We start from the raw sequence: 22,483 nt of genomic DNA on the forward strand, positions 1-22,483 counted from the left end.
CCCTTCGGCCCACGATGTTGTACCGAACTTTTACGCTAAACCTAAGGTCTATCTAACCCCCGCCCCTACCTTATACTATCATCCATATGCCTATCTAATAGCTGCTTAAATGCCCCTAATGAGGCCGACTCCACTACTCTCTCCGGCAATGCATTCCACGCCCCTACCACTCTTTGAGTAAAGAACCTACCTCTGACGTCTCCCCTATATCTATCTCCACTTATCTTAAAACTATGCCCCCTCATAATAGCTACCTCCACCCTCGGAAAAAGTCTCTGGTTGTCTACTCTATCTATACCTCTGATCATTTTGTACACCTCTATCAAGTCACCTCTCATCCTTCATCGTTCTAAAGAGAAAAGCCCTAGCTCTCTCAACCTTTCCTCATAAGACCTTCCTTCCATTCCAGGCAACATCCTAGTAAATCTCCTCTGCACCTTTTCCAATGCTTCCACATCTTTCCTGTAATGAGGCGACCAGAACTGGACACAATACTCCAGATGTGGCCGAACCAGGCTTTTGTGTAGCTGCAGCATAACTTCATGGCTCTTGAACTCAATCCCTCTATTAATGAAAGCTAACACACCACACGCCTTCTTAACAACTCTATCCACCTGGATGGCAGCTTTCAGAGAACTGTGGACATGAACCCCAAGATCCCTCTGCTCCTCCACACTGCCAAGAATCTTTCCGTTAACCCTGTATTCTGCTTTCAAGTTTGTCCTTTCAAAATGAATCACCTCACACTTTTCAGGGTTAAACTCCACCTACCACTTCTCAGCCCAGCTCTGCATTCTATCAATGTCCCTTTGTAACCTAGAACAGCCCTCTGCACTATCCACGACTCGACCCACCTTCATATCGTCCGCGAACTTACTAATCTACCCTTCCACACTTACATCCAAATCATTTACAATATGTGTTGTGAAACTTGAAAGAGTTCAGAAAAGATTTACAAGGATGATGCCAGGGTTGTAGGGTTTCAGCTATAGACACAGGCTGAATAGACTGTGGCTATTTTCCCTGGAGAGTCGGAGGCTGAGGGGTGACCCTATAGAAGTTTATAAAATCATGAGGTGCATGGATAGGGTGAAGAGACAAGGTCTTTTCCGTGTGGTGGGTGAGTCCAAAACTAGATGGCATAGGCTGAGGGTGACAGGGGTAAGATTTAAAAGGGACCAAAGGGGTAACATTTTCACACAGAGGGTGGTGTGTGTATGAAATGAGCTGCTAGAGGAAGTGGTGGAGGCTGGTACAATGACAACATTTAAAAGACATCTGAATGGGTGTACGAATAGGAAGGGTTCGGAGGGATATGGGCCAAATGCTGATTTATTAATAAACATTTATTTAGGATATCTGGCCAGCATGGACCAGTTAGACCAAAAGGTCTGTTTCCGTGCTGTGTATCTCTATGACTTTAAGAGGGGTGGGGAGGGGGATAAAGGAGGAAATGATAGGTGGAGATAGAGCCCAGAGAGAGAGAGAGAGAGAAGCAGCAGTTGGGCAGACACGGGAACGGATAATGGGAGTCAAGGGGGAGGCAATTGCCTCGTAATATTATCTTTTAATTCCAAAGACCCAGGTAATGTTCTGGGCACCAGGGTTCAAATCCTGCCATGGAAGATGGTGGAATTTGAATTTAATAAAAAATATCCAGAATTAAGAGTCTAGCGGTGACCATGGAAAACCATTGTCGACTGTCGGAAAAACCCATCTGGTTCACTAATGTCCTTAGGGAAGGAAACTGCTGTCCTTACCTGGTCTGGTCTGGTATACATGTGACTCCAGACCCACAGCAACATTGTTGACATTTAATCACCCTCTGGGCACTTAGGGATGGGCAATAAATGCTGGCCTGGCCAGTGACTCCCACATCCCGTGGGGGTCATGCTCATGGATACAAGTGAAGCTATCATTTAAGACTTTAATTAAGTTTACAATATTAAAGAAGTGCTGGCAGAGTTGATGTGAACTTGGTCAATGGTAAGAAAGTAGAGAGCAGTGGTCAGTGATTGCGTAGTCAGTGGTACACCCAGGTTTCCATTTTAATTCCAAAGCTGTTTCTGATACATAATCTGGACTTTGATATACAGTGCACAGTTTCAATGCTTGCTAATGACACAATATCTGGTTATGTAGCAAACAGCAAGAAAGACAGTAACAGACTCCAGGAAAACATAGACTGATGGTAAGGGCAGACAAATTGCAGATGAAATTTAGTGCAAACATCTTGGAAGTAAAAATATTAGCTACAGTAAATCCTCACTTAAAACGGTTTTACTTAAAGTTGCAATTGTCAGGAAACTCAATACAATTTTAAGTGAGTTTCCTGACAATTGCAACTTTAAGTAAAACAATTTTAAGTGAAACCTGTTTTAGCAAAAGAATCAATGTTAAAGCCAGAGTTAGGATTGTGTGGATACTTTGTGCTCAGATGTACAGGTTGAAATACTATACCATATGTTTGAAGTACTGTGTATCCCTAACTGAAGTAAGTTGCAAAACAAAATAATTTACTCAATATCAAATAAACATGGGGCAGTTATATTTCAGGACATTTCTAAACCGAAACCAACTTTAAAACAATACTAAATTGAAATTATGTTCATTCTTAAATGCTTACAGTACCCCTCAAAATAAAGTAAACTTAAAAATACTGAATAAATACAACATATGTGTAATTACTCAACATATATATATGAAAAAGTAAACTCTCTTGATGAAGTTCTAATTGATCATGCTCTATCTGGTGGCTGACATTGGTCAATGCAGGGAAAACTACCTGAACTGATTAACGTCTGCCACTAGGTGGGGCCCAGGCCTTCAGTGCAAGGGCAGATGTCAGCCCAGAGAAAGCAGACACTGCCCACTTTAAAGGGCAAGAAAAGAGCCTAGAGATGGGGTTGTGAAGAGGGACTGAGGGCAGGGACAACTGGAGGAAGGCCTAGAAGACTGAATGTGGGAATGCAAGCACGAGGAGAGGGTTTTGAGAGCAGACAGGCCACGTAATCTTAAAATGAGATTCACAACATTAAGTGATATTAGATATATCTTTAATTATATTAGTATAATTGTATTAATGACATTAAACCAAAAAAAAAGAATGGAGTCAACTTTAAATGAAGAGGTACTTAAAATGGTACAATTTTAAATGGGATGCAACAGCACATAAACCTTTGATTAACGTACATAAATCTTTGAAAACGACTAGGCAAATTGACACAGTTGTTACAAAGCATATGGGAATCTTGGATTTATAAACGATGGCATCAAGTTCAAAAGCAAGTAAGTAATGTTAAACCTTTTAAAACAAACAACTGGAGCATTGTATTGAATTGTGGACATTTCAGCAAGTGAAAGACAGGACTAACTTGGAGAGGGCGCAGAAGGGATCCACTAGAATGGGACCAGAGAGGAATAATTTTCGTTATGTGGAGAAATAATTGAAGCTGTGATTGTTTTCTTTAGGGTAGAAGAGATTAGGGAGAATATAATAGAGATGTTCAACACATTATGGACTACTGATAGATGACAAAAGCAGGAACTGCTAACACTGGTAGGTGCGTAGGTACTCAGTTCTAGGGTTCATCACTAACAATACTGCCATCAAACCATTAGGCCTGTCACATAAGCAAGTAATGTGGTGTATGAATTTTAGTATTGGTATGATCCTATGCCTGTAGGCCATACATCCCAAAGGCTGGTGAACTTGCAGACAGCAATAACACATATGCACTTTGCATTTATTTCAACTTAACAAAATAGGTAACAACCGTTTTTTAGTTCATCCCTCAGAACAATGTCTTGACCAGAGTCAACCTGCATGGTTTAAATTAAAACAAGCTTGGCAAGTAACTGCCAGTCATCATGTGGCTGGTGCATTTTCCATGGAAGTGCCTCTATCAATTAGAGTCCACATGTCAACCAATCAGTACTCTTTTCTCATGTAGTATAACTTGTTCTTTTTGACATTGTCTCACAACAGCAGGTTGAATGCAGGCAAGTAAACTATAGCTGATTACCAGGCACCTTAACCACAGCCCCTCAAAAGACTCAGGTGATGAATCAGCACTGCTTGATGCTGATCTCCACTTGGAGGAATCATTGAGGGCACAGAATGTCCTCTGGGTGCTTTTGGGGAGGGGGGGTGGTGCTTGCTAATTACTACGAGTGGCTCAGCAGCAGCACTACTGGCCAAGCTGGTGGAGTGCTACAAGGTCATAGCTGTCAGATTGGGTCTACAGCAGATAGTGAAGGAACCAACAAGAGGGAAAAAAAACATTAATCTCATTCTCAACAATCTGCCTGTCATATTGCATATGTCCATGACAAGGTTAATGGGAGTACTTGTGGGGATAAAGGCCTGGGTCACATTGAAGTTACCATCCATTAGATGGTATTATCACTGTGATCCATGGGATAAATTTGGAGCATATCTGCCCGCTTACGACTGTGCATCATGAGCAGCGATGAGCTGTCAGCAACAGCAGAATCATACTCCATAACAATCTACAACCTCAAGGCTTGGTGTATCCCTCCACTCCACCTTTACCGTGATGTCTGGTTCAGTGAAGAGTACAAGAGGTTGTGTCAGGAACATCAGGCATACCTAAAACTGAGATGTCAAGTTGGTGATGCTACCAAACAGAACCACTTAAATGCCAAAGAACACAACAGCAAGTGAAAGACAGGGCCAACTGACTCCCTAATACTGGGTCAGATCTAAGCTCTGCAGTTCTGTCACAACCAATTGTGAACGGTGGTGGATACTTAATTCACTGGCGGAGGAAACTCCACAAATATCCCTATCCTCAATGATGGGGGAGCCCAACATATCACTACAGAATTGAAGGCTGAAGCATTGATAACAATCTTCAGCACGAAGTGCCAAGTGAATGATCCATCTCAACCTCCTCCAGTGGTCCCCAGCATCACAGATACCAGTCTTTAGCCAATTTGATTTACATAACGTGATATCAAGAAATGGCTGAAGGCTGGATAGTGCAACAGGCTAGGAGCCTGATAACAGTCCAGCAATTGTCCCAAAGATGTCCCAGAACTTGCTGCTCCCCTAGCCAAGCAGTTCCAGTACAGTTACAGCACTAGCAACTACCCGACAATGTAGAATATTGCACCCCCCAGCCGTATGCCCTGTACACAAAAAGCACCACAAACCCAAGTGGGCCAGTTACCACCCATCAGTCTACTCTCGATCATCAGTAAAGTGATGGAAGGTATCATCAACAGTGCTATCAAGCAGCACCTGCTCAGTGACGCCCAGTTTGGGTTCCGCCAGGGCCACTCAGCTCCTGACCTCATTACAGCCTTGGTTCAAACATGGATAAAAGAGCTGAATTCCAGAGGTGAGGTGAGAGTGACAGCCCTTGAAATCAAGGCTGCATTTGGTCAAGTGTGGCATCAAGAAGCCCTAGCAAAACTGGAATCAATGGAAATCAGAGGGAAAACTCTCCTCTTGTTGGAGTTATACCCTACACATAAGAAGATGGAGGTCAGTCATTTCAGCTCCAGGACATCTCTGCAGGAGTTCCTTAGGATAGTGTCCTAGACCCAAGCAGCTTCAGGGGCTTCAATGACCTTCCCTCCATCAAAAGGTCAGAAGTGGGAATGTTTGCCAATGATTGTACAATGTTCACCATTTGCAACTCCTCAGTTACTGGAGCAGTCTGTGTTCAAATGCAGCAAGATCTGGACAATATCCAGGCTTGGTCTGATAAATGACAGCAACTTTTGAGGTACACAAATGCCAGGCAAGGGCATCTCCAATAAGAGACAATCTAACCATTGCTCCTAGACTTCAGTGGTATGATCATTGGTGAATCCTCCACTATCAACATCCTGGGGGCTACCATTTACCACAAACTGAACTAACCATATAAAAGAATATGAGGGACATAGAGAGGATAGAAAGCCTTCCGTTGCTGTAGAGATGAATGAACAGGGGCATAGATGTCGGGAAATGGGCAGGAGGTTAAGAAGGTATGTGAAGAAACTTTTCTTCACCCAGAAGGTGGTGAGAATTTAGAACTCAGTGCCTGTGAGGGTGAAAGCAGCAAAAGCCCTCATAACATTTAAGAAGTTTTTAGATGTTGTTTGCGATGCCAAGGCATTCAAGGCCATGGGCTATGTGGTGGAAAATGGGATTAGAATAGTCAGGTGGTTCTTGTTGATTGGCACAGACTCGATGGGCTGAAGGGTCATTTCCTGTGCTGCAAATCTTCATGATGCTATAAATACTTGGGCTGCAAAAGCAGGCTAGAGGCTAGGAATTCTCTGGACAGTAACTCACTTGCTGACTCCAAAAGCCTGTCCACCATCTACGAGGCACAAGTTAGGAGTGTGACGGAATACTCCCCAATTGCCTGGATTGGTGCAGCTCCAACAAAACTCAAGAAGCTTGATATCATTTAGGATAAAGAAGCCCACAAGCATTCATTCCCCCTACCAACGATGCTCGGTAGCAGGAGCAGTATGTAGCAACTACAAGATGCATATAGAAATTCACCAAGGCCCCTCAGACAGCATCCTCCAAGTCCAAGGCTACTTTCATCTAGATAGACAAGGACAACAGATACATGGGAACACCATCACCTGCAAGTTCCCTTCTGAGCCACTCACTATCTTGAGTTGGAAATATATTGCTGTTCCTTCACTGTCACTGAGCCAAAACCTTAGATCTCACTCTCTAACAGCATTGTGGGTCTACCTATAGCAAATGGATGGCAATGGTTCAAGACGGCAGCTCACCATTATCTTGTCAAGGCTTCCCAGATGGGGGCAATAAGTATTGGCTCAGCCAGCAATGCCCACAACCCATGAATGAACGCAAAACGTAGTATGGCTACATGGGAAAAGCAGAACTGATTGGATATCTCTATCAAAGAGATAGCAGTAGCTGGTTTTCCTTTTCCTATGCTGCCTGCTTCTATGTTTGTTTTCAATGCTGTGGCAAGGCTGGAAGCACAAATGGAGTTGCCAGAGAAATGGCAATGGAATTTGCAAGCAAGAGGAAAGGAAGAGGAGGGTGGAGCTTGGGCAATATTATTCAGGGTCAGGGATGTCAAGACTGTTTCTCTCCTTGAGGAATGGCATTTGATTTGGAATATTTGAATGCAAGACCGTGATGGCTGCGGTAGTAAGCTGTACCTCAAGAGAGGGAAGGGTTTGTAAAATGTGCTGGTGCGGGAGACAGGAAGGAATATTGATCAGCTTTTTAAACTGGTATCACTTTGAGAGGTCAGGTGGGGAAGTCATGGAGAAGATAAGTTTGAATAATGAGGAGAGACAGGAGAGAAAGCTGTGGAAGATTAGCATTCAGGGTTGCGGGCAATTTTGAGGGAAACCAAGAATCTCTTTGCCATCACCGATGTCCACTCCTATATATAATGTGAAAACTTACTGGATTAAGAAGAACAGTGAGGAAAAGTTCTCCCCCTCTGATGCTCTTGTCCAGTTCTCTCGGGCCTCCAGGGTACTCTTTGTAGAATATGGTATGGGTGAAAAGGCCACAAGTTTGTCGTGGAAGTACCTAAGGAAGAAAATGATAGAAAAGATACATTTGACCAGGTTTTCCTCGAAACACTGTCTTACACAAAGCAGAATAAATTGGAGGAAAATAGATAATGGATGACAGAATTCAATTTAAAAAGGTCTTTGGAAAACAGTTGGAAAGGTCAAGTAATCGTTTTGCTATTTAATAATCTTCACCTACTTGTGAAGCTGCTCAGGAAATGGCATTTTCTTATGTAGGTCCCTGGGTCTTATATAGCTAAATGCTAAGGGTTTGGTACAATTTAGCTCATTATCCTTGAATAAGGTTGTCCAGTTTTTATTGTGACACAATGAACTGTTTGTGCTGTTTTGCTTATAACACTTTCTGACTGGATCTTAAATCAGATAGGAAAATGCACTCAAATCAAGTTCCATCGCATTAAACAACTAGATCAGCTGCAAAAGAACCAAAGAACTGCGAATGCTGGAAATCAGAAATGAAAACAGAAATTGCTGGAAAAACTCAGCAGGTCTGGCAGCATCTGTGAACAGAAAGCAAAGTTAACCCTTTGGGCCCAGTGACCCTTCTTCAAAATTATCAGCTGCAATATTTGCATTTTTGATATATATATATATACTCCAAGACTACATTATATAAGAAATTTTCTGTATAAATAACACTTGAGGCTGAAATTCTAAAATGCAACTTTTCAGGGTTGTTATGTTTTAATGAAACTCTCCTTCTACAGGCTCTGATTTGTGCTGAGATACAGTTCCACAACTATTCACCGCCCCATTCATTTCCACTAAATGAACAGTGTTTTTATGCAGTGAGATGTTGTAATCTGGAATGTGCTATTTGGAAGGATAGGAAAAGCAGATTCAGTAACAATCTTCAAACCTTAATAAGTAGATTGAAAGGTAAAGTCTTCACAGGATTCCATGGAAGAAGCATTAGAATGGGATAATGGAAGTGGCAGAGGTGCACTGGGCTGAATGGCCTGTGCTCGATCTTCATGGGCTGGATATTATGCAGCAGCATGATCTTCGAGAGAAACCCACCCAAAATCCAAGCAGCTTCCATGCAGCAATTTAATACTGGGACCAGGGTTAATTGCTTTACAATGAGTCTTCTGCTCCTATCTTGGAAGAATGTCCTGACCATCTGAAGGCCTGGCAGCTCATTAGTCCCAGTAGTGTCAGCTTGCAGTGATGGCCACTTCTGGGAATATTGGCTGTCCCACCATTTCAAGAAATTGAACTAAATTCTCAGCTACTCCTGGAGCTGGGGAGGAGGGGACAGGGTTAGTGAAGGATTGGTTAGTTGGACAAGAGCAGATGTAAAACAGAAGATGACTTTTGAGCGATGGGGTCTGGAGGTCTACGAGATCCCCCAACTTCCTTGGCCAACACTAGCCTGTGTAACTCCAGTTGCCAGACTTCCCACATGGAGTGGACTTCTGCCCCTCCTGGGTAAAATACTGATGGATATGGGATGGCTACTCAGTGGGCTTTCAGATTTGGGAAGACTACACCCACTAGAATTTACATACCATCAAATCCGTTGGTAGGGGAGAGTAGAATCAAGTCCCATGTGTGGATCTGGACAGTGAGTACAGGCAGCCTAGTCAAACATGGTGCCATCAAAACCAAACTATATCCTCTTCACGAATAAAGGCAAAAATACTACAGATGCTGGAAATCTGAAATGATCACACAAAATGCTGGAGAAACTCAGCAGTTCTGGCAGCATCTATGGAGAGAGAAAGAATTAACATTTTGATTCTGGTATGACCTTTCTTCAGAACTGAAAGATTCTTCACTCAGTTTGTCTCAAGGCAGCCAAACTGTAGATTTTTAATAGAAAAATTAGTGGTCAGAAATGTAACTCAGTTATTACATGCTTTCTTATGGAAAAGCAATCTTCGCTTAGCATGCTGATTTTTAGGAAGCTAATAGACATGCTAAACAAGAGATTGTTATAGTTACTGAAAAGTAATCATTAGCCTTGATGTGTGGCTGATTTTCTCCCTCCTTAATTTAAAGGCACCGACAGCCTACTGTCTTGCTCATTGCTTCAGCATAAACTGCAAATCAAACACATGACTTTAACAGGTCTGTATGTCTGACTCCCACAGTGGGAAAGGTAATTATTAATTGAACTTTTGAGCTCACTAGTTCATACTTTTACAAAGGTCAGTTGCAATTCCGAAACAAAAATGGTCATGATCAGAGATTTTGGTACCCAATTATTCAATTGACAGCCAATGTTGTTTAAAGAGAGATTAAATGTAAAACTCTTCATTCTAAGTGGATAGATATTTCATAATAACAGAAACATCACTATGATATGTTACGATATGATTTGAAGTATTAGAGTTAATAAAGTACCAAATGGAATGTTACTACTTCTGAATGTCTGAAGTTGAATCTCACTCCAATTTATTTTACAATGTGCAATCCAACTTTTACAGAAAATGGGGTACTTATTTTTGAATGCACAAAATTAGCTCCAAGTTGAACATGCAATGGGGAAACAGGCTTTAATGAAAAAGAAAATTGGGAGTTGTATAAACTGGGTTGACAATACAACATGTACCCATTTCACTGCATTCGTGAAATCCGATTTCACCTATAAAACGTTTAGTGAATACCCAAGATACCTTTAAATTGCCACAAACCATTCTGGTGATTATCTGCTTTGTTAAGGTGTTTAAAACCAATGAAATTGATTTGTTTTGCCCCACTCGTAGAACTTCACTTCCCCAGTCACCATCTTAAGCCAAGATGGAATAGAGAGGTCAATTATGAAAATGAAATCTATAAATACAATCATTGTCAAGAGGGATATTTACTTTATCCCCTTTTACACACTGAGCATTGGAATACCATATTTATGTGGTGTGTGATGGTGACTGCAATAATATAAATGGATATCCACAGGCAACATTAAATTTCACACTCATGAAAATTTTATCTAATCAATGGGTGGGTTACACATAATTTTGTGGACTGGCAGCATTCATCAATTTTCACTTACTTTATGTCATTAGCTCTGACTCATTCCATTTTGATATTATACTATTACAGCACAGAAGGGGGTTATTTGGGCCACTCAGTCTGTGCTGGCCTTCAGAACTAGCAATTTACCTAATATTACTGCCCTGCCTTCTCCGTGTAGCCCCGTAAATTTCTCTCTTTCAGATAATGATTCAATTTCCTTACAAATACATCAAATGACCCTACCTTCAAAATCCAGGCAGTTCATTCTAGATCTGAACCTTTTGCTGACTTTAAAAGTTTTCCCCTTATGTTTTCATTGCTTCTTTCATAAGTTACATTAAATCGGTCCCCCCTCTCTTTTTGAATCCTTCAATCTTTTAAATAGGAAACGTTTTCTCTTTGTCTGCTTTGTCTTGTCCCCTTACGGCTTTGTATACTTTTATCAAATTTCCTCTCAGCCTTCTCTTGTCCAAGGAGGACAATCCCAGCTTCTCCAATCTGCCTAAGTAACTTAAGTTCTTCATGTGCAAAACCATTCTCATAATCTTCTTTCTAATTTCTTCACATTCTTCTTAAAGTTTGGTGACTAAGACTGGGACAATACGACAGTTCAGACCGATGCAATGTCCCAAGGTTGGAGCAACTCTAAACATACTCTATCGTTCAAATCCTTTATCAATCTTGGAGTTAAATACACTGGGATGCTTTCATTTTAGCACTGTAGAAAATGTCTATCTGACCTCTAGGACTGTTACAGAATTTTTTTTTCCATGAGCATGGATTAAAAACCTCAGAAAATGGAAGCCAAGTTTAAACCTAGCTGAACTCTGCAATTTGCAAACTGCAGAGCTGGAACAGACAGTATTATGCAGCCAGAATATAAACAATAAACTTCTTGTTGAAACCATACAAGCCGAGAACTGCCTGGCCAAGTACTAACAGCCACCTCCAGTGAAGCTGCTCTGTTAGAAGAATGTTACCCAGACTTGGTGGCCCTCAGCTCAGTAGGAGGCCAGAGGCACAGTGTGACAAGGACAGCACTTGACAATTCAATGTTCAAAGCCATGTCCTGCGACCTCCAAATATGGAATTTAGTCACCTCATTGGTTGTTCCCGCCCCCGCTCAATGCTGGTATTGGACACAGGCCACAGAATCTGCAAGAAGGACGCAAAGATGGGGACAAAAAGGACAACCTTGAGCCCCATCTCTCTCCACTTTTTGTACCTTCTTCAAAAGCGTCTCCAGAGAGCTGCACAGCGTCTCTAGCTCCTTATACCTCATGGTGAGCATCATCAGACTGACCAGACCACCCCCCCACCCCCCGCCAGAGAGACCACCTCAGTGGGAAGACACAAAGACCAGAACCAGCCCAAGATGAAAGGGGAAGCCTAAATCAACGAGTGCAGGTCCTGAAACATCAGCCAACCCTCAAAGACCGAGGAACAGCCTGTCCCAGCCTTATTGAATGGGTATTAGCAGTCCTTTCAGACAAAACATTCAAATACAGCAGTAAGACCTGTAGATAGGGTGCAGTGAATCCTCGGAAATGTATGTCAGAAATAAATAGTTAGTGCAGATTTGAGACTCTTCATTGAATAGTCCAATGAAGAACAGCACGGTGGCTCAGTGGTTAGCACTGCTCCCTCATAGTGCCAGGGACCTGGGTTCGATTCCACCCTTGGGTGACTGTCTGTGTGCAGGTTGCACTTTCTCCTCGTGTCTGTGTGGGTTTCTGCCGGGTACTCCAGTTTCCTCCCAGAGTGTAAGTTAGGTGGATTGGCCATGCTAAATTGCCCACAGTGTTCAGGGATGTGCAGGCTAGGTGAGTTAGTCATGGGAAATGCAGGGTTACAGGCATGGGTCTGGGTGGGATGCCCCATTGGATTAATGGCCTGTTTCCACACTGTAGGGATTCTATGATTCTTAGAGATTGATACAGTTTAATTAAAGTATAATAGTAGATATTGTTTTTCCTTGATAAAGTATTCAATAAAGTTGTCTTGGATCTTCCCCTGATTCTTGTCCCCTTTGTCTACCTCACCATGTAATGCCCCTGAGTTAAAACAGGTTACTCAAACTGGTCAAGGTGAGTCAGGGTACATTCACCTACCTTTCACTTTACAACAGGGCAGTATACTTACATGAGGCAAAACCTTATTGTTTCAATATCTCTTAAGAGAATAGGAAAATGACGTACAAGTGTCACTGAGGAACCAGGATGTAAAGCAGCATGTGATCAACAGTCAGTTAGTGTAGGTGTTGCTGCTGTTGTTGTAAGTAATGGTGGCTCCTGAATCCATAGAACAATCTTAATATGAATATAAATGAGTTGAAATCTTTAAACAATCATAGCTCCCTTTCATACACCACCCTTTGTGACAGGTGACCATTGTAAAGAAGCCACAAATGAGACATTTCTCAGTGTTCTGATATTAACTCTTTTCGAATATAATTACTCCTGACCGATTGCTGATGACAACTCTAATCAATAACTGATGTAAAATTCTGATGCAGGGTAATATCCAAATGATGCTATCTCAAATTTCTCCTTTTCTTTCAGATGCCCACATGCCTTGTCTGCATTTCCTGCATCTTTTGTTTCAGATTTTCTTCTGTGATTTGTTTTTATTATTAATATGAAGTAATTCAGAACAAAACCCAAATGTGAAACTGCAATTGTTGTGTTTAATGTTGTATCAATCTAGTCTACAGACTGTATTTTTTAGCTTCAGACTATTTACAAACATCCTATTACTTCTGTTTGAGTCCACATGTTGTAGTATATTACTTCAGTCTAAGTTAGTGATGTGGACAAGCAGGGGATAACTTCAACATTACCCAATAGTGTAAAATGGGTGTGAGTTAATTACTAACCATTTTATATTTCTCCGTGTTAGCTGCTGATTTGCTGTCATGTATTTTAAGCTTTTTCACAAAGTAAAAAGTCACCCCTGTTTAAGTAGCTTGTGATAGCTTTTCTACATATTATTGTTCACATCCTAAAGAAATTTTAGAAAAACAAATAGCAGTATAAATAAAGGTAAACATAGGATCTTAGACAAAATTTGTAAGCCACTGAAAAGAACCAAAGAATGACAGAGTACTGAAGAAGGCCTTTCAACCTAAGGTGCTGTCCAAGTCCACAGCAGGATTGCAATTATTGAAAACGATAGTCTCTTGTGAGCTTGTGATATCAACACTGCAAGTATGCCTTACTACTGCTATCCTTTTGTTTTCATTAGATCTACAGGGCCTACTTATCAAAATTGGAAGACAGAAACCACCAACTAGTCTAATCAGAAGAGGTTCTTCTCTTATTGCATTGATAACAATCAGATACAAATTACATTAGCAAGACGGATAGTAATTCGAAGACTAATGGGAGAGCCAGGATTACAGTCAGGCCCCTTCAAGAGGCCTTTCCCCAGCCATGCCCTCATAACATTATACTTTGGGCAGAATTTAATGCAGTCTTCGGTGCTAACCTTGTCAGAACCACCTTTGTAGCAATCAATAGGCTTATGCCTAACCCTCCTTTTAAATGCCACTTGCCCTCCTGGCCAAAATGAATTTTTTTCTTCTTACTATGACTTAATGTTTTCTCCCCTTATTCAGTCTCTTTTCACCTGATTCTTCTAATGACATTCCAAAATGTCCCATTTCCTGGCTCAAACCATTTCCTCTTTATTGTGGACATCCTCCCCCTACAGCTTTGCTGACTGACAATACATCTTACCACAATGCCAGCTGTTAGGACTCCATTCCATTTGCCTAGCTTCCTTGTCCCGGTCATTTTTGTTCTGATGATGCTACCTTTCACGATGTGCTTCTGACATATCTTCCTTCTAGCTTGACCAAGCATTCCTCCAGCAACTGTGGTTGACAGGACCCTCAACCATGAGCAGTGCATTTCCTATACTTCTGCTTTGAGTCCTTTCCTACCTGCCAGAACTATGACAGGGTTCCTCTTGTCTTCACTGCAGCCTCCACATCCAAAGGATCATCCTTTGCCATTTCCACCACCTCCAGATTGATGCCAACACCAAATACATCCTTTCCTCCCCTGTCAAGATTTCAAAGGAACTGCTCCCTCTACAATATCCTGGTCCACTTCTTAATCACCCTCAACATCTTGTCACCTTTTCATGCAGCTCCCCAAGACATTGTTAGAGGTTTCCTGCTCTCAACCTATCATCCAAGGCCCCATAAACCCCTTCCAGGTGACAGAGTATGCGATTGTATTTCTTCAATTTAATAAACTGTTTTTTGCTGCTCACAGTCTGGCCTGCTGTAAATGTCAGGGACACCAAATGTAGACTACGTGATCATTTTACTGAACATCTCTGCTCAGTCCACAAACATGCTTCTGTTTGCTATCATTTGATACATCACCTTTTTCTCACACTCACATTTCTGTCTAGTTCAGTAACGTTACAGCAAGTTCAAATTAAAATCAAAAAGACAACTCATCTTTCAATCAAGCACTTTACAGGCTTTTAGATTCAATACTGAGTTCAAAAATTGCAGACTATGAACTCTGTACCTCATTTTCATTCTACTTTTTCTGTGTGCTGGCCTTAATGTTATTAGATAATGCTGCTGATTATTCTGCCGTTTACATTCACTCTGGACTAAAGCTTCATTTCTTTATAACAATCAAATCATTCTCTTCACATTTTGTTCCATGATCTTGCTCATTTAATCTCTATTGCCCTCTACCTTTTCCTAGACTTGCCCTTTTTTCTTCCTTTCCCCTTTTAACAGCTTAAAACCCATCACATTTGTTCCTTCAGTTCTAAAGGACAGTCATATTCAACTTGAAACCATAACAATGTTTCTCTCTCCACAGATGCTGTTAGAACAGCGGAGTATTCCCAGTACTTTATTTTTTCACTTCAGATTTCCAGAACCCTCAATATTTTACTTTTATTACCATTTTGTTTTCTCTTTGTACTGATCGACAATATTATTGTGGAATAAAACCTCAGACATCTACACCTTGGAACAACGGCTAGATGAAGCTGAGTGGTGGAAGAAATGCTGAAGATGTGGCTGATGATTCATATCTCTTCCCGGTTGTTTTACTTTTTATGAAGATAGCTCTGGGTGTTTATTATTTGTTTGAAGTACTTAATTCATTCTTTCTGAAACTGATATTTTTTAAAGCAGGTCCATCCAACATTATTTTGATTATGGAACCCAGTTAAACTTGGCGTTCTGATTCAAGTTTGATTTTAGTCTTATCCAAACAAAAAAAATCATATATTTGATCACAGCTGATTTCACTGTTTTTGATCCAAATTCAGAACACAATGCCAAGTCACAGCGAGCATATGTGTACAAGTAAGAAATAAAATTGATGTAACTCTCAAAATTGTTGTGCATTTTTTTTTCAGGTGAAAGCATATTCACATTTCATCTTTACAGAAAATTTGAACTATTATGGAAATGGTATGACAGTTTGATAAAATAGCTGACAACTCAGATTCCTAATCTTTCAATAAAGATAATGAACCATGTCTTACCATGATGCCACCGTGGATGAAGCCATGTCTGTATCGTGCTGGTTTCAAGTGTGGATACTCTTCAGTGCTGGTCACTTTGATACTCCACACCTTCTTCCAAGCCTCATAGAGTTGCACGTGGACTGGATAGACTCCAGAGTGATGTGGGGCTACGGCATAGCCCATATCAATAGGAATGCCATGTTTCTGTAAACATAACAGCATCTGTCAGCTCGTCTAGTAATACTCTCGGGGGCATAGAATGATTAAAAATCTAATTTCACCAGAAACCTAACAGCTGGACATTTAATGCTGCAAAGCCAACACAGGTTTTACTGAGGATGAGGGAGAAAACTTCCCTAGACCTCACATCTTGCTTTTGAAAGAGAATGTGTTCTGTTCTTCCTACCTCTATTAGGATAGGCCCTACCTTCTAGATGTTTTGCAAGGTTAATAGATAAGACCCCATTAAAATGATGATTATGCTGTGATCTGAGATCAAAGAGTGCTAGCTTGTGTAGGAATATGTTGGGGAAAAAGCAGTGAGGTGGCACACTGTTTAAATTTTAATTATTCCTTCTGCTGGAAGTAACAAACAGCAATAATTACACATTAAGACATGATTAGTGAATGCCAGTCATCAGCTAAAGTGCAAAACAGATCTGTTCGCGCTTGCTTCCTCAAAAAGAAACCTAACACTGATTAAATGCAGCATTAAAACAAGAAGCACCAAGGTCACACATCATGCAGACTTACAGGCTTTGAACTAAAAAAAACACTCTTCATGGTATTTTAATTTGATGTATTCCCTTTAGGGTTTTAATTTACAATCTCCCCTCTTTTTAACATTCACACATCATCCAACTTGATATCATATTTCTGATTTAACAGATAGCAGCAATCTTGAGGAGAAAAAGGATTTTGTTAAAATGTTTGGATTTACAATTTAAAATGCATGATTCCACTTCTGACTTATCTTAACGTGGAGATGACAGTATCAGACTGGCATGGACAAAGTCAGAAATCACACGACACCAGGTTATAGTACCACCTCTCTCACTGACACCTGAAGAAGTAGTAAGACTCTGAAAGCTTGTGTTTTCAAATAAACCTGTTAGACTATAACCTAGTGTCATGTGATTTCTGACTTTTCTTAAGGCACACTGTCAATTCTGAGGAAGCATTTCTAATCAGTACTGAACAACATGGACTGCATTCAAATATCAGGTTGCATGATTGAGTCACAAAAGGGCTGACTCTTACTTCATATAGTCTGCGAACTGGTCTATACAATGGACATGTTGGGGCATTATGCAAATTACGAGGGTACCATCCTAGCAGGCAGAAACTGTGTGCACGTTTTCAGCTGAAAGTGAACCCCTACCATATTATGGAGGGGCAAATGTGAGATATTCATGTCAAAAGCAGGGATAGGCCATTTGCGTTCACCAACACAGAGCCTTTTATGATGAACAGTAGGACTTTGGGAAGCACCGATGATCAGACAGACCTCGATGTGCACACCCACCTGTCCCTTAAGGTGTCAGACTGGGTAGATAAAGTGGATAAGAAGGCACAGAGTTTAAGAGCAGGGAGGTTATGCTGGAACTGTATAAAACATTGGACTTTATAGGAGGGATGTGATTGCACTGGAGAGGGTGCAGAGGAGATCTACCAGGAAGTTGCCGGGGCTGGAGAGTTTTAATTATGAAGGGAGATTGGATTCAACAGGCTGAATCTTAGGTTTCTTTGGGCTCATTGCCAAATGCACTGAGTTTTGTTTCGGAGGTGTTTCTGCTGGGAGCTATAGCCAGTTCTCTTGCTGTATCTTATCAAACCATCCACATGAATTGACTATGTCACCCCAGTGGCATTCCGCACCTCAATTCTGGCCCCGTCCTACCCTGCACTGTTCCCAAACAACCTGTCATACAATGGATAGCCTGGAATTCACCGGCATCCCTTGCGCATGCACCATCTTTAAAAGCTCGCAGTGCACCTGGACATGCACTATCTGTCCAGAGCTGCCTCATACGCTTTCTGCCATTTGCCCCAGACATGACAGATGGGGGGAAATCGGTGCCCCATTGTGTACGTTGGAGCCTAGAGGTCCTGCTAGATGGGGTTGTGCAAAAGAGGGACTTTCTCTTTCGTCAGGATCAATACAGACAATCATAACATCAAACCATGCCAGCCTGGTCCAAGGTTGCCCACCTGGGTTAAAGAAGTCTCAACCATTTGAAGGAATGCCCAGCATTGTAAGAAAAAGGTCAACGTCTTTCTCCTTTCTCCCAGCGTACTTGCCAACTTTTCTCTCTGATACCTTGAATTTGGTCTGTCCGTGCTACTGTATCCAACTCCCACAAATACCTTGCCCCAACATGTCCATTGTATAGACCAGTTCGCAGACTATCACTCCCACTAATGTCTGCAACATTCCCCTCACTCACTGTAACTGAACCCAACACCTGACACCACTAGTCCTCCATGCCCTCTGTGCTGCCCACTCGCTCATTCAGGACACCCAGCCCCTCCCACCCACCCCCCCCCCCCCCCCCCACCCCCCAACCCCGCACAAGAATTAACAGCTATGCCACCCGCTTTCAACTGCCTTAACACGTGTCTCTATGCCCCCAAGAAACTTGAGAGGGTTGGTGGGTTGGTTCATAATTTATGCTTCTCAACCTTTATATGAAGAGCATCTTGACTTTGACTGCCCCGAGTGACTGACTGACCACATCTATGCCCCCACAGTGCTAAAGGAGATTGCCTTGGACTTACTATGCTGGGACCCACTGAGTGAAGGCCATCTTTTTGACATGACTGAGATCTGCTGACAACCATAACCAGCTTCCTTCCATTGTGTCTGTGCTAATTAGCAAAACAAGACAGATATAATATCAGCCTGGTATCCCTCAAAAACAAAGAGCTCTGCTTCAAAAGCAGCTTATAACAGAGGATTTCACATTCCACCAAGTGTCTGCATAAAAATATTTTTCTCTCTCTGACATGCCCCTTTTGTGCTGTTAAACTGCATTCCCATCCACCTGTCTATTTTTCCTGATCGAGGTTCTCTTGCAGACTTGCACTATCTCAGTTTGTTATATCCAATTCCAATTTGGTGTCACCAATAAATTCTAGTATTTATCATTCCAGTCCAGACTATACGTGCAGATAGTAAATTGCAATATCCATCGAATAGATACACATGCACATCTTCTAGCCTAAAAAAAATCTTCCATAGGCTTTAATTTCTGCTGTACACAACCTCCATATCCACACAACAATTTTCCTTTTAATTCCATTGCAATAAGTTTTAATGTGGTACCTTATAAAACATTATGAAAAATTCATAGAAACCCAACAAACATAGAAATGAAGAAGATTAACACCCTAAGACTCTGCTCAAGATGTAAATCTTTCAGAATGTTAGAGTTCCCTGAGCTGTCTAGGAAAATAATTTACAAGTGCAGTCAAACAATTAGCAAACAATACAGAGATAGTAGGAACTGCAGATGCTGGAGAATCTGAGATAACAAAGTGTAGAGCTGGATCAACCCTTCTTCAGAAAAAGGATCTAGGCCCGAAACGTCAGCCTTCCTGCTCCTCTGATGCTGCTTGGCCTGCTGTGTTCATCCAGCTCTACACCTTGTTATCTCTTATAGCAAACAATGCAGCCTATTCTCAGCAGACAAGGCTGGCCAAGCCATAGAGGAGTTGGCACTGGAACCAGCTTGTTATTCCAGTCCTTGAGATAATGCCATGATTATTCTATTGTAAATTTTTTTAGCTGCTGCAGCTTCCATCTCCAGCCAATTCAGCTGGAGAGCAAATGTAGATGATGAATAGTCATGTTTGCTTCTCCTCCAATATTAAAAAAAACACTTTACTCACTGTAAATGATCTCAATGGTTGTCATTTGTAATATAATAAAGATTTAAATCTAATTCTCATTCCATCTCATTACATGAGTTTTGCACTAAAATTATTCCACTTGCCATGAGGGAACAAAACAGAAAATGCTTAAATTTATCAAATTGGGACATGTTTAATGACTTACACTTATGGTTTGGTTGTAAGCAAGAATACCATTTTCTGTCACCTCATAGGGATTTTGCTCTCATCCTAACTTCTACTAAAGCAGGAACAAAAACAAAAGTTGCTAGAAAAGCTCAGCAGATCTGGTAACATTTGTGAAGAAAAGTCAGAGTTAACATTTCAGGTCCAGTGACCCATCTTCAGAACTCAGGAAGGGATCAGAAGAAGGGTCACTGGACATGAAACGTTAATTCTGATTTTTGCTTCACAGATGCTTCCAGACATGCTGAGCTTTTCCAGCAACTTTTTTTTTCTCCTGATTTACAGCATCCACAGTGCTTTCGGTTTTCATTCTACTGAAGCAGGTTTTCTGGCTGTAGGGAGGGTGAGGTCCGTCCTTCAATGAGATGCCCATGAAATGCCTTTTTGAATTTTCAGGGCATTCTGAATAATGATAGTGATTTATTTTTAATGGGCTGCATTTTACAAGATGTGGTGGACCCTAACTCGCCACACAATCACTGTGCAGCAATTTAACAATGAGTTAATTACTTTAAGGCAAGACTTCCACCCTTATCTTGGGAGGAAATCCCAGCTACAAACTGCTAGCTAACTGGATTGACAGAACTCTGCAGTCCTACCAGTGCTAACACAGATGGAATAAATCTCACTATGCTGAGGGGGACCAGGAAAGTGTGGGGTCTTACCCAGGGGCTGAGGAGGATTCGGGATGGGGAAGGCTGGGTTCAAGAAGAAAAGTGGAGGGTTCGAAGGTGCGATAAACTTTGAGGGATTACCTTCAATGTGCTCAGGAAGCCGCAAAGGAGATTCTCCCGGCCCTGCACTTGCCCAACGTCAGCCCATACTGTAAAACCGCCTGGAATTCCACATGATATGGGCATCACCCCAACACAGTAAAATACCCACAATGAGGAGATGAGACTCTTAAATGATCTATTGACCCAAGAGTTGGTAAGCTGCTCAAAGTCTCTCCCAAACGCTGTAAAATGTCAGAAATGTTGAGCATGGGAACATAGGCATTGGGTAGGCCAGTTGCTACATTTTATGTACTCCCCTTCCCACAACTTTGAAGCTACTGATAAGGTATGTGAAATCCAGTCCGCTGATTCTTCTCATTGAAATTGCACAGAAATCTAAAATGTAAAAACCGTAAAAGTCCCTCTGTCCATTTCTATTTCTTTTTCTCTGAGAATTGATTAGTTTTTTTTAATCTATTACTTTACCTGAGACTAGGGCTGAGGAAGATGCGATGTTACGTGCATCACAAACTCTTTCATACACGTGACAATAAATCAATTAATCAATCAATCATTGATTCAAAACGGGCTTTCTTGAGACTTAATACATGCTATTTCATTGAATATATGGCACAGAAACCGACCAAGTTCGGCCCAACTAAGCTGTGACAGTGTTTATACCATCTCTCATGTTTTCCCATGCAATTTTTTTTTAACCAACTGTTCGCTTCTCCCTCATTTGCTTGTCTAGTTTCCACTTAATTGCATGTACGCGATTCACTTACGCCACTGCCTGGGGTAGCAGGTTTAACATTTTTACCACCTCTTTTTGTCAAGAGGTTTCTTCTAAATCCTGTTTTGGATTTCTTGATGACCATTTTATATTGATGGTCTTTAGTTATGCAATTTGCACACATGAGGAAGCACTCCTTCTGTATCCATTCAATTAAAACCTTGCACAATTTTAAAGGAATTGGTCAATAGTAGATTCTCACCTCTGCCACGAAAAAAGTGAATAGCAGTCCTTTTCTTCTGCATATCTAATTTACAATGGGGGTAGTGCCCTGTGGTCTCTACATTTATGGGTATCTGTTTTATAATAACCTGTGCCAGACACTTATTTATGCAATCATCCCACATGAATATAAAAAAAATGCACTGTCTGAAAAGCAAGGAGGAAATTCAACAGCCAGAGGGCTTGAATGATTAACAGCCTGGGCAATCTATCACTTCCCCATAGTGTTTAAGCTTTAAAAATCTATTTCATCTCATCTTAAAATTGGTTTGATTATGAGCATTCCATGCGGTCAAACAATGATTTTCATGACAATGCAACACAGCAGATTACGGTTCAGGTAAAATAAATACACTCCTTGGAATTCAGCAGTGATATGAGATTATTGCTGTTAGTGTCATTGTTGGGTTTCATGGAGAACAGCAGAGGCGAGATGAGCATTGAGAGTCATGGCAAACAGCGAGGAACGTAGGGGAATTAGCTATGAGGAGAGATAGGACAAACATGAGATAGCAAGGTGTAGAGCTGGATGAACACAGCAGGCCAAGCAGCATCAGAGGAGCAGGAAGGTTGACGTTTCAGGCCTAAACCCTTCTTCAGAAAACCCTGCTCCTCTGATGCTGCTTGGCCTGCTGTGTTCATCCAGCTCTAC

At 41.4% G+C, this 22,483-nt stretch overlaps 1 protein-coding gene across 2 annotated transcripts in view; it reads right to left on the minus strand.

Moving 5' to 3' along the window:
- LOC109912015 (bifunctional heparan sulfate N-deacetylase/N-sulfotransferase 4-like) overlaps positions 1 to 22,483 on the minus strand; it is a 149,745-nt gene that overhangs the window by 9,913 nt on the left and 117,349 nt on the right. For both annotated transcript variants that reach the window (XM_048598798.1, XM_048598789.1), the window contains 2 exons: positions 16,042 to 16,227; positions 7,421 to 7,549 (listed from right to left, as the gene is read on the minus strand). In XM_048598798.1, the coding sequence (XP_048454755.1) occupies positions 7,421 to 7,549; positions 16,042 to 16,227 (315 nt within the window). The remainder of the gene's footprint in view (positions 1 to 7,420; positions 7,550 to 16,041; positions 16,228 to 22,483) is intronic.

Source organism: Rhincodon typus, chromosome 1, assembly GCF_021869965.1.
Source record: "Rhincodon typus isolate 14 chromosome 1, sRhiTyp1.1, whole genome shotgun sequence".
Taxonomy (NCBI): domain Eukaryota; kingdom Metazoa; phylum Chordata; class Chondrichthyes; order Orectolobiformes; family Rhincodontidae; genus Rhincodon; species Rhincodon typus.